General features: G+C 43.1%; 1 protein-coding gene across 1 annotated transcript in view; it reads left to right on the top strand.

The window, feature by feature from the left end:
* The window catches only part of LOC142488132 (uncharacterized), a 40,572-nt gene extending 35,800 nt beyond the window's left edge, over positions 1-4,772 (top strand). The window contains exon 6 of the mRNA XM_075588502.1: positions 4,512-4,772. Coding sequence (XP_075444617.1) covers positions 4,512-4,772 — 261 coding nt within the window. The remainder of the gene's footprint in view (positions 1-4,511) is intronic.
* The last annotated feature ends 8,282 nt before the right edge of the window (positions 4,773-13,054 follow it).

The following is a 13,054-nucleotide window of genomic DNA, read 5'->3' as shown; positions in this document are numbered from 1 at the left end:
GTAATATTGACCAATCCCTGCTTCGGATTGAAGCAGAATGGATTTTTAAATTAAAAACAAGGAGCCCCAATGGACTCAATGAGGGGTTTACATTTACACCCTTCATTTGATCACTTAGGTTCCGTTGTTTAGACTTTATTATCTAGCCTGGTTTCCTGTTGTTTAAATGGCTCATTCATGTGTTATATACATTTTTAGATATGTGCAGCCAGATTATTTTCCATGTTCACTAGGCTGTTCTCCGGCATTTGATATTGAAAGATATTTACTTACTTACCCCAATTATTGACTATATTACCGAAGCTCAAAACCCATTTTTGGGCTTAGTCGTTATGTATGACATACGTGTATGGCATGATAATTATATAATGAAAATTCTATGCAAAATTTCTATATGCATACACATAACTTGTTTTTTTATTTTCTTTATTTATCTTACCACTACCTTCAAGCCTGACACATTGTGCAGTATATCACTATGGGGGAGTATATATAACCTAATCTTTGCAATTATACTCTGCATGAAATAGTTATATAAGGTACCATTAACCCTTACCCACTATGAATTGGCTATCATCAGTCATATACTCTATAATACATTGCCCATTTGCTAACATCTAGAGCATGTACAGATCGTTTGAACAAACTAAATTACACTTTTTGTTAATATGGCTAAATATTTCTAAGTGCCCACGCATGCGCGATAGGAATAACCATTTATTTTGAAGAAATTTTCTAAGTCCCGACGCATGCGCGATATGAACAATTTTTTATTTTGCGAAATTTTCTAAGTCCCGACGCATGCACACTGCGCGCAACTATAGACAGCAGTCAGCCAGAATTATCGGAGACCGAACGCATGCGCACCATGCCTGGACTATGGCAGTATTATTGCCTGAGTCCCTTGCACATGCGCGTCTAAACGAGGAATTTCGGGAGTTTTCGCGCATGTGCAGTCATATGTATATCGGGCTAGAATTTACAAGTATTCACGCATGCGCATAGCACTAATTTTGATCTGGCCATTTTTACTCTAAGTGCCCACGCATGCGCAGTGGGTGTTATTCTGGTCCGTTGGATTTCCTGAGTCCGCGCGCATGCGCATTAGACTCAAATTTCGCCGATTTATGCCAGACTGATATAAGAGCCCTAAAAACACTCGTTTCTACAAACTAATTCAGCACTTTTGTTGCTGTATGTGTGGGAACCTACACAGATGGTTTATTAAGCATTTTTGTAATTTGAGGGGTGTAGTTTGACAACGGACCAACTGCGCATGTGCAACAGGTGTAAACTGTTCAATCTGTAATCAAGGTATTGTTTGGGTATATAAGGGTTCATTCTTCCTCCCCCAAGCAAATTTGTCCCTGAGGAAGCTCCTTTGCTGGAGGGAAACGCGCGTTGGACGCGCCATGTTGTCAGTCTCCTACTTGGAGCTGCTTTTATGTAGTGTTTTGTAGTCTCCTGGCTTTATCTATGTAGATCTGAATTGGGTACTCCATCCAACACTCAGTGCGCAAGCATTCCTGCTCTTTATATGATATAACCATTTGGAGTGTGCTGTAGAATGATTCAATGATTAATATGCCGTGAACATTTGCTTCACTAAGCTGTGAATCATTTACCCTCCATCACTATACTATCAGTAGCACTTTAATATATATTGGATGGCAATACATGTATAACTAACATCCTTAAGTGCTTTGTGGTTTACAAGCCAAAGCAGGACTGCTGTAGCTTTACGACACATCCTAGTCACTGAGTGTGCACGTCTATTTATTTATTTACTATAACTTGTGTACCTGATCTCATAGGTGCCCCAGAGGGGTTTATACCCTGACCAAGTAGCGTTCTGTGTCCTGAAGCCTCTACTACAAATTGTCGTTTGAGACCACTCCAACACACATTCACTGACACAGACGCTAGTTAATGTCAATTTAATTTATTTTTAATGTATTATACACGACGTTTTTGGTAACATATGTTTTATGAAAATATATTAAAAGTTAAATTTTAAATTAAGTAGGAGTGCATTATAGTGAATTCTTTTAGGAGACACATCCATTTTGTGTTTTCCTTCCCCCCCTTTTCTGATCCAAAATAATAAATTGCCAAAACATATCAATGACATTAACATACCAAAGAACCCCTTAATCACCTTATCGGGTACTAACCTCAAAGGTAATTAAGGGGTGAAGCCATCCTGCAATGGCAACACCACTTATGCATAACATCCTCAATGAATTAAAAAACAATTTCCTACACAAATCTCATGTAATCATTCAATCTAAAGCCTCAAATGCCACTTAAAACATTGCATTTACAGTGTATACATGTAGCATAACATGTAAGCTACATGTACACGCTGCAAATCAATGTTAACAATACAATAATCCAACTAAAACAGCATGACATCACAAGAAGTATACTATGTCATCCAATAAAGTCACCATCAATGAATTAACAGACATGAATTACATCCCTAAACAATTAAAATATCATCCATACCAATTACACAATTAACTATAGCTATCTTTACAGAGAACAAGTTAGCATCATACAAAATACGACACCAAAAATTACAATATACTAAAGCAAGCCTCTCCATTACCTACAGTACAGCATAGAAGCCCAAAAATTACATCTCTCTAATAATAAAATACATTTAGCACACATCTATGCATAGCAGCATAGCCACAATCATTTACAATACAGTAAATCAAGCTTTTACAACACTATCATTTCTTACCCTGTATGTATATATCTCTCTAGACATACATACATACATACATACAGTGGCAAGAAATGATATGCATAAAAAAAAATAAACACATGAAAAAGCAAAAAAAAAACACAGTTACATTAAATACATTTCTTTATTTAACTTACCATTACTTGCCCCCACCAACTCCCGTTGATCAGCTTACTCACGAACCAATCCACGAACAGGAACCCATAAAATAATAAACCAGAAAATAATAAACATTAAAATAATAAAACACGACAATCCAGGGGTCTTCTAGTTGTAATCCATCTTCATCTGTATTCTTCTTTCTTCTACCTTCTTCCGGTGTCTTCTTCCCGTCTGCTGCCATGCCCTGGTCTTCTTTCTTCATTAGGAGGCCCTTCCTCCTTGGCGTCTGGCTTCAAAATGAGATGACATAGGCTTTTAAAGGCCTATGACGTCACATTTTCGTCATATGGTTCCCAGGGCCCTGTTTGGGCCGTGAAAACCATGTGTTTTGGCCGATGTAAAAAAAAATGATGACGTCACTTAAAGGCAAAGAAAGCACAGCCAATCAGAATGGCTTTGCTTCAATTGCCTTTAAGATGACGTCATGAAAAGAAACATGGCCACCCTTACATGGTACGGTAGCCAATCAGAGCGTGGGAAGTCTTTCCCTACTCTGATTGGTTCAAGTACCATGTGACAGGCTTTCAATGACATCATATCCGTTCTTCCCCAAGCCTCTGTCACATGGTCACGTTTCATCGGGAGCGTGCGTGCATGGCGCGCGTTCCCAGGGCTCGCCAAGGGAGCCCTGGGTTGCTCTATTGTGGGGGATGGCGGTGGGGGGCTCTTGGGGACCCGGTGGACACGGAGAGGGGAGGGGGATGCCTCGATCGGAGGACTGATCCTCCGAGGCTCCGGCGCGCACGCGGGACAACTCGGCGCGCGCCCGATATCTGTCGCGGCCGAGACCTGGTAAGTGTTAGACTTAGCTCTGCCACGACAGTATATACAAATGTATTCTGGGACAATAGATGGATCATTCCAAATAACTATTCATCCCAAGGGCAGTACAAACAACACAGGGTCATCCCTTAAGGTCAGAGGAAAGACAGTTACAAAAGAAATAAAGAAAAGGGTTCTATACAGTCAGGGCAGTCAGTCAAAATGTAGCATTCATTTTATTATCAATGGAGACTTTGATTGTATATGCAATAGATATCTTTAAAACAAGGTTTGACATCTTTTTAGAAAGGTAAGCTATACGGGAGATACCAAATAAGTAAACATACCTGTAGGAAGGATGATACTCAAATTGAAAAAGTACCCACAGCACTCGGGGAAAAACTGCACTTCACGTCAGTGATGTGCAAAGAGAATCCTCTAATTTTAATGATAAACAACAACAAATGGTGAAACAATATATGGTAGGGAAGGTAATGCTAAAAAAAAACAGTATCCCACATTCTCATACAAGTGAAGGAACCCAACAATATGGGAAAGCTGTGGAAAAAATAAAGGACTCAGAAAATATACCAAAACAACCCAAGCACTGATTGGTCAAATCTAAAGTAATATTAACTGGAGCAGATAAAAATAGCTGCTAAATGACAGTGTCCAAAAGTAAGGGTGGCACTGTGGCCCTTATTCAGGTCTGCTCACCTGAAAGTACTATTTCTCTTTTGCCTGATCCTGAGATTTGTTCAAAAATGCTGCATGTCTTGTTCCGGGTGTTTGGGGCTGTATAGCCCAGCATCCACTGATCTTTCCTGTTTTTCAGCTTTGCCCCACAAAAACACCCGAGCAAAGTGTTCCTGTGGAGTGTCCAGTGGACTCTGTTCCTCTTATCTTTAAATATCCACAGTCATGTGGTCAATCACATGACAGCATGACCGATCAGGGGAAATCTATTACAAATCTTCCCTTACACTGCCATGATGCTGTAAACTTTGATATGGGGATACACACCACTATGCTATTGGTCAGGGCGGCCTCTGCATCATCAGCTGAATCAGTTTTTGTTCACAGGTTCTGTCGTTAATCCCAAAACTTTTAAGTAAACCTGCCATGGACATTATTGTGAGTGCTCACAACCTTCAATCCATTAAATTGAATAAAAAGAGGAGACATGAGTACACCATCCATAAACAACAATACAAAATCCATAGATATTAAACCCAAGTATCCACTAATCCAAGAGGATAAGAATACTACTTAATAGGACAACAGTTGTACATAAGTGACAGGGAATGACAATAATTCAGCAATGTCTGAATGTCTCATTTTCTATGGTTCTTAAAAAAAACAAAAATTCCCAAAAGTGACGTGCATCAAGTATATTAGGTAGGAGGTCTGATTACACCTCTCCAGGAAAATCCCTACCAACCACACAGCCCCATTAAAATTTGAGCCGGAAGGAGGAAGAGATTAGTTAACCCATCCAAAGTCAACTCTGTAACCATCAGCAGACATTCTAACAACTCCCCAACAAGAACTCTCTGGGACATAGGGGAATAAATATAATTGTTTACCATATATCAAAAGGACAGAAGATCAAGATCTTGAGGCACTGCAGGATAGTCACAATGTCAGAGGTCAGACTACATTAAAGGGACGAAAGGATCACAGGGCAGATCAAAAGTATTGACCCAGTTCCCACTCTCAGTCTGAGGAAAAAAAACATTTGCCACATCCGGACTTCTCCGAGACAGTCATCATTGATACCAACTGACGTCACAGACCCATCCCCATCCTTCGACAGGGATCAGTCTGTATGGCATGTGGGATAATTGCAGGACCCCCCCCTAATAGGAAACAACTAAGGTCTAGACCTTTATTCATGCCTCCTGGGGCTTAAGTGCCAAATTTTCTCATCCAGCTTCCCTCCCTCTGAAGTAGTCTCCTAACTCTATTGCCACCTCTAAGCTATTTAACAACATGATCTATTACTTGGAAAATAAGTTGGCTCACATGATGTCCTGCACTCCCAAAGTGCTGGGTCACAGGGGCCTCCAAATCACTACTGCGAATCGCCAACTTAAATGGTTTGATCCTGTTTTAATAAACTGTGGGGTCTCCTCCACATAACCGAGGCCACATGGACACTTAATCAATTACACCACGTATCTAGAGAGACAATTGTAATGCTGATTAATGTGACATTTTCTCCCTGTGCTAGGATGGGTAAAATGATCTCCTTCTTGGAGACTGCCACACACAGCTGTGAGCAGCTATAGAATCTAAAATTACCTACATAGGGAGTACTGAGTTGCATCTGTTGGGGGTTTCCCTTATGAGAGATCTTTGGATGATGTTTCACCGGGGTTTTTGTTTGTCTTCCCCTGGATCAAAATACTGTAAATACAAATATAGGATAAAGTATGTGTCGTCTAAATTTAGCACAGGTTGAACATCAGGGCCATTTTTTTCAGCACCATCTAATATGTAACTATGTAGGGTAACATAATGCAAGCAAAGAATAAGCAAAATGTACAAGACTTGCCTTTCTTCCATTGTCATCTGGTTGGAACGCATGGCCACCCGGCACCATGAGCTTGATTCACCCTGTAGGTAGCAGTGAGACTTTTGTTCTTCCCTAACTGATGTAACACTATTCCTAAGGGGGTTGGACTCAAGTTTTCCTGAACTTATACTGCCCATCGCTATTTATCTGTGCTTTAAGAACTTAAAGAAGAAAAATAAAACAAATTTAAGAGATACAACTTAATTACAGAGATTTACATCAAATGGGTTAAATACAAATACAAAAATCAGTATAAGAGTAACGCTAGAATATTTGGAAATATCAAATGTCAACAGTTAAATCAAATCAAATGACAATAGGGAGACATAAAGTCTGACAGTAGAAGTGATAAGTGAGTTGCTTTCTGTTTCAAAATTAAACATATCTCATTTGAAAAAGCAACAAGGTCTTTGGTATGTAATTACAATTTTACAAGTGACTAATATGTACTTCAACTTGTTCAACCAGTGTCAGAAGATAATGCTACTTATTGTCTCTCAATATTCTTCTATCGTTTCCAGAATAACAAAAATCAAATCAATGAAATTGCTGGTTGAATTACTGGTAGCACATTTGGACAGACATGGATCAAGGATTAACACATAGCATGAACCTACATTAACTGATGTTAATCAGTGTCTTCTCTTTTGGCAATGAAAAAACTGCAAGATCTAAATGATGGAAGATATGATTTTGGATGCATATTGACATACTTTAATTTATTTAAAATATTGTTTTCATATTAAATTGTGTTACTCCTTTTTACAGTTCTTGATTAATTATCTGTTTAAAATATCCTATGGGCCATCTAAGAAGTCTATTGCCATAAGACACTCTCCAGCCCTAGAGGCTATATGGTGTATTTTAATGACAGAGAGCTGCCTAATAAACATTGGCTTATGTATCTGTCATATACACCATACCTGTATACATGTGACTTGATTGTGTGAAATAACTATCCTGCTGACTCACTTCCCGCCCACCCCCAGGGCCTTCAAAATTAGAAATATCTCCCAAAAAAGCTTCACACTACACCTCTATCTGCTTCCACCACCAAGAATAATTGAAGGTCTTAGTTTAGGAGTTCCAGGTCTTGTGTTTACTAGAAACAAATATGTAATTCACACAAAAACTCAATGCACTGTAGCGAATTGTGTCCAAAAATGTGGGTAACCTCCTCTAGAAGGTTCTATGTTCAATTTGAGCCAAAATACAGTAATATACTTATTACATTTTAGATGTAATGTATTCAAAAAGTGGTACAGCTTTTTGTTGCAGAAAATACGGTTAAAAAGACGTCCAATTTCTATTTGCAGACAGTACTGCCTTTCTGAAAATTAACCTGCTACAGTACTTACTCCAACTCTGTTCTTTACTGTAGTCTAAATATTACACTCTCTATCCTTCCTCCTCCTTGCCCACACCCAATGTAATCATACACCCTGGATTAATCAAAAGCTTTGTATTATCTACTGAATGTTGGTGGCAAGCTCTGAAAACAAGCACAACTCATTTTAACTTCTGTGGGAAATAGCGCAACTTTGCAGCCTGCAAACAACTACTCAAAATTATGTTTCTATTGTTACTTGTTTTTAGCAGGGGATATTGAACTCAACCCAGGCCCTCCCTTTTCAACTCTGTCCTATACCCCTGATAATGCCCCTTTCAAATTCCAATAAGGTCTATGTATCGCTGTGACAGAGTGAAGTCAACTCCTATCAGTTACGCCTGGGAGACATATGTCTGAGTGCTTCATCCAGCACTCATAAGGTTTAACTTAGGTGGAGGTTAGGAAATCAGAACTCTTTAGCTGACACCTGAGAGCCAGCAAGGTAGATAAGGATCATGTGACTGGCAGTAGCTGCCAGAGAGAGAGAAGCACACTGCTGCGTGAGCCCTTTGCCAGAGGGATTTCACCAAAGACTACTTCAACTAAAGTAAGGATTATTCATTTGCTTACTGACTGCTTAAAGTACCCTTATGGTTTGGTTCTGGTTTAGCCAGCCAGCCTGCTAGATAGGTCTGCTGTGTTATTAGTCAGTTTTTCTCCCAAAGTGGAGCAGGATTTATTTTGTTAAAGGGACAGTGTACCCGCATGTTATGTTACTGTGGAGAAATAAAGCCACTGAACGTTTTTATTTATCCTGAAACTATACGTGTGGACTGTTCCCTGACCTCGGCTACAGGTCATCCTGCCACAGGTGGTGTCAGAAGTGGGATATCGGACGGCCCCTGTATCTGAAGGGCCACACAAAAAAAAAATGGAAAAAAATGGAGAATTTTTTTTCTCAGTTCCTTGAGCAACAGCTCCAGCTAGCAGAGAAGCAAGCAGAGCGACAAGCCCAGCAAGATGAGCGACAAGCCCAGCAAGCTGAGCAACAAGCCCAGCAAGATGAGCAAAAGGCCCGGCGAGAGGAAAAGCTACTCCAACTGCTGGTCGAAGGCCCAACCCCAGGCAGACCAGGGATTCCAAATTACCCACCGGTGATGCTGCCTAAAATGAAGCCAAACAAAGACCCAGAGGCATTTCTCCTCACTTTTGAAAGGGTAGCCACGGCCCACGGCTGGACAGTTGATCGCTGGTTAACGACTCTGGCTCCACTCCTCATAGGGGAAGCTCAGGCAGCCTACCAGGCTCTTCCAGCGGATGAGGCCATGGACTATCAGAAACTAAAGGCTGCTATTCTGGATCGCCTAGGCCTCACACCAGAGACCTACCGACAGCAGTTCCGGACAGTCAAATATACAAACCGAGACAGACCCCGGGTCGTAGCCCACCGCTTAGTAGACTTATGTACCAGGTGGATACAACCGGGAAACATGACAAGGCAGAGATCCTTGAACAGTTTGTGCTCGAGCAGTTCATACAGATACTTCCCCCCTCCTCCCGCTCCTGGGTAAAAAGACACGCTGCATTTTTCCTGGATTCAGCGGTCCGCTTGGTGGAAAACTTCCTGGGCGACGACACCCAACAGGATAGCTAGGAACGGCCGGTGCAAACACCAGTTGCTCCCGGTGATACTAGAGGAAGGAGAGCAGACAATCGAGGGGTCTACAACCCGCCAGCTCGGGAGATCCAGTCAACCCGATCGGAAGACCCTTTCCCATCTCGGAGGGTTCCTGGTGCAAACTCCCGCAGAGACACCCATCCTGGGTCTGAGGCCACTGGATCACTCAAGGGAGGCCGCCACCCACAGTATTCCCTGAGAACCTGGACTCCTGTCACCCACCCGGTGGAGAGGATAACCCCATCAACCAGAAGGGAGGACCCCATTCAACAGCGGAGAGGTCCAAACACCGAGCCCCGTCGAGAGCTTCCGTGGACGACCGAGTTTGCGGACTCAGGAGATGAGGAGATGGACTGTTTATATGGCAGAACCACTGCCACAGCTTGTCTCCGAGGGGACCACAATCCGTGGTTAGTCCCAGCATCTCTGGAGGGACAAAAGCAAACGCCATGCTGGACTCGGGCTCTGGAAAAACCCTGATACTTGAGGGCCTAATTCCAAGCAATAGACTATCTTATTACTCTCCTTGGAATATCGAGTGTATCCATGGGGATACAAAGAGATACCCGACGGCGAACGTTACACTGCGTATCCAGGATCAAGAGGCTAGCCTACTAGTCGGAGTTGCTCCCTGGCTACCTGCTCCTGTTCTACTTGGCCGAGACTGGCCCTACCTCGAAACATTGTTGGCCCGTACTCCTACGGAGCCTACTTCTCTGGTACCGGAGAAGCCCGGAGACTTGTTTCCTTTTTCCCCAGAGATTTTCCCCTGTAGACACCATGTCCCAAAGACACGTAAACAGAGACGTGCAGAAAAAGAGGACTGGTTAAGAAAGGCTGGGACTTTTGGTAACATTAGTCACCCCAAAGGACTGCAGGTCATGGCCGGGGATGACCAGGGTGGGGAACAGATAGATACGGGAGTGTTGCCAGACCTGGATCTTCCTGACTTCTGTCAGAGGCAGAGGGAGGACCCAGCTCTGGCTAGACAATATGAGAAGGTGGTACAGGTCAACAACAAGATAATAGATGAACAAGGTGTAAAAGTGTTTCCACATTTTGAACTGTTGAATGACATACTATATCGTGTGAATAAGGTTACACAAACAGGGGAGGTCATTCGACAGATGCTAGTCCCTAAAGGGTTGATTAAAACAGTGTTTACCCTAGCCCATACTCTCCCATGGGGTGGTCATTTGGGCAGAGATAAGACCACGGACCGCATCTCGTCCCGGTTTTACTGGCCAGGCATACATGGTGACATCATGAAACTATGTGAGACATGTCCTGAATGCCAGTTAACTAGCCAAAAAGGACAGAAGCCGGCTCCTTTGGTTCGTCTGCCCTTGGTAGCCGTCCCATTCGAGAGAATTGGGGTAGATCTGGTCGGACCTTTAGAACCCTCTGCGAAGGGACATAAATTTATACTCGTTGTTGTTGATTATGCCACCATGTATCCTGAGGCCTTCCCTATGAGATCAGCCACTTCTAAACAGGTTGTTCACAGGCTGTTAGAACTGTTTTCTAGGATAGGACTTCCCCAAGTAATGTTAACTGACCAGGGAACAAATTTCATGGCAAAGTTAATGCAGGATGTCCTGAAATTATTGGAGGTAAAATCCGTCCGGACCTCGGTCTACCATCCTCAGACTGATGGATTGGTAGAGAGGTTTAACCGTACTTTAAAAACTATGCTTAGGAAGTTTGTGGACACTGAAAAGCGAGCTTGGGATGAACTTCTCCCTTTCCTGTTGTTTGCGGTACGAGAAGTTCCCCAATCATCCACAGGCTTCTCCCGTTTGAGCTCCTATATGGACGCCAACCTCGGGGTATTCTCGACCTACTGAAGGAATCCTGGGAGGAGGAGCCCTCTCCCTCCAAGAATGCCCTTCAGTATGTCATAGACCTTAGAAACCGCCTAGACATGATAGGTCGGTTTGCGAAGGAAAACCTCAAATCTGCTCAAGAACGTCAAGAGAGGCAGTACAATCAAAATGCTCGCTTGAGGGTCTTCCAACCTGGGGACCAAGTGATGCTACTACTACCGACATCAGAGAGTAAACTCCTTGCGAAGTGGCAGGGTCCTTTCCAAGTTCTCCGCCGCACTGGGGAGGTGAACTATGAGATCTCTCAACCAGGGCCCAGGAAGGGTAAACAAATCTACCACATGAACCTCCTGAAAACCTGGAAAACGATGAGATCGCTGTTCATTCACCCTCGGGAAGGAGAGACGGATTTGGGTCCAAAGCTTCCAAAGGGTAGTACGTACACTGACCATCAGGTTCCCATGGGAGAGCAGTTAACAATGGAACAAAGGTCAGACCTACTTGATGTATGTGACCAGTTCCCAGATGTTTTTTCTGAGTTGCCAGGGCAGACTGATTTAGTGTCCCATAGGATTGAGACAGAACCTAGAGTAAAAGTACGGTCCCGTCCCTATAGATTGCCAGAGGGCCGAAAAAACCTGGTAGAGAGGGAGATAATAGACATGTTGGAATTGGGCGTGATCGAGGAGTCCCACAGCGAATGGTGTAGCCCTATCGTGTTGGTCCCTAAACCAGATGGGAAGGTGAGGTTTTGCGTGGATCTGCGAAAGGTAAATGCTGTATCCAGATTTGATGCATATCCAATGCCTAGGGTGGATGAATTGCTTGATTCTCTTGGTAAAGCAGAGTATATCTCCACCCTAAATCTCACGAAAGGATATTGGCAGATACCTCTAGCGGAAGAATCCAAATGCAAAACTGCCTTCGCCACCCCTCTCGGTTTATACCAATTCGTCACTATGCCATTTGGTTTACATGGGGCTCCAGCCACGTTCCAAAGGTTAATGGACAAGGTACTACGACCCCATAGGGCATATGCCGCGGCCTACTTGGATGACATTGTCATCTATAGCAGACACTGGCAGTCTCATATAAAAAGGTTAAGGGCAGTCCTAACGTCCTTAAGAGAAGCAGGGCTCACTGCAAATCCAAAAAAATGTGCCCTGGGTAAATCCACTACAAAGTACTTGGGCTATGCCGTTGGGGGAGGGATAGTAAGGCCACTAGCTAGCAAGGTGGCCGCCATAAAGGAAGTCCCCACCCCACAGACAAAGACACAGGGCCGCTCCCTTTTTTGGTTAGCAGGGTATTATCGGCGGTTTATCCCCAATTTTTCAGAAATATCGCACCCCTAACAGATCTGACAAAAAAGAGTGCCCCGACCCAAGTTAAATGGTCTTGGGAGTGCCAAGATGCCTTTGACATGCTAAAAAAGTGCCTGTCAGAGGGCCCCGATTTTAAAGAGCCCTTCATTATCCAGACGGATGCCTCAGAGGTAGGACTGGGAGCAGTGCTGTCTCAGCAATTTGATGGTGTTGAACACCCCATACTGTTCATCAGCCGGAAGCTGTTCCCAAGGGAAGTGAGGTATTCTGTTATTGAGAAAGAGTGCCTCGCTGTAAAATGGGCAATTGAGGCCTTGAGACATTATGTCGCAGAAGTACACTTCACCCTGGTCACTGACCATGCGCCCTTGAAGTGGTTAAACACCATGAAGGACACAAATCCAAGGTTGACCAGGTGGTATATTGCCCTCCAACAATTCTCTTTTGATATTCAGCATAGACCTGGAAAGGACCATGGAAATGCTGATTTTTTGTCAAGGGAAGGAGTGGAGGTTCGGGCTTCAGCCGTGTGGGACACTAGCCACACACAAACAGGGGAGGTATGTGACAGAGTGAAGTCAACTCCTATCAGTTATGCCTGGGAGATATATGTCTGAGTGCTTCATCCAGCACTCATAAGG

This window comes from Ascaphus truei, chromosome 2 (genome assembly GCF_040206685.1).
Source record: "Ascaphus truei isolate aAscTru1 chromosome 2, aAscTru1.hap1, whole genome shotgun sequence".
NCBI classification, from domain to species: domain Eukaryota; kingdom Metazoa; phylum Chordata; class Amphibia; order Anura; family Ascaphidae; genus Ascaphus; species Ascaphus truei.
Note: the sequence above shows the minus strand (reverse complement) of the source record. Positions and strands in the feature narration are given on the sequence as shown.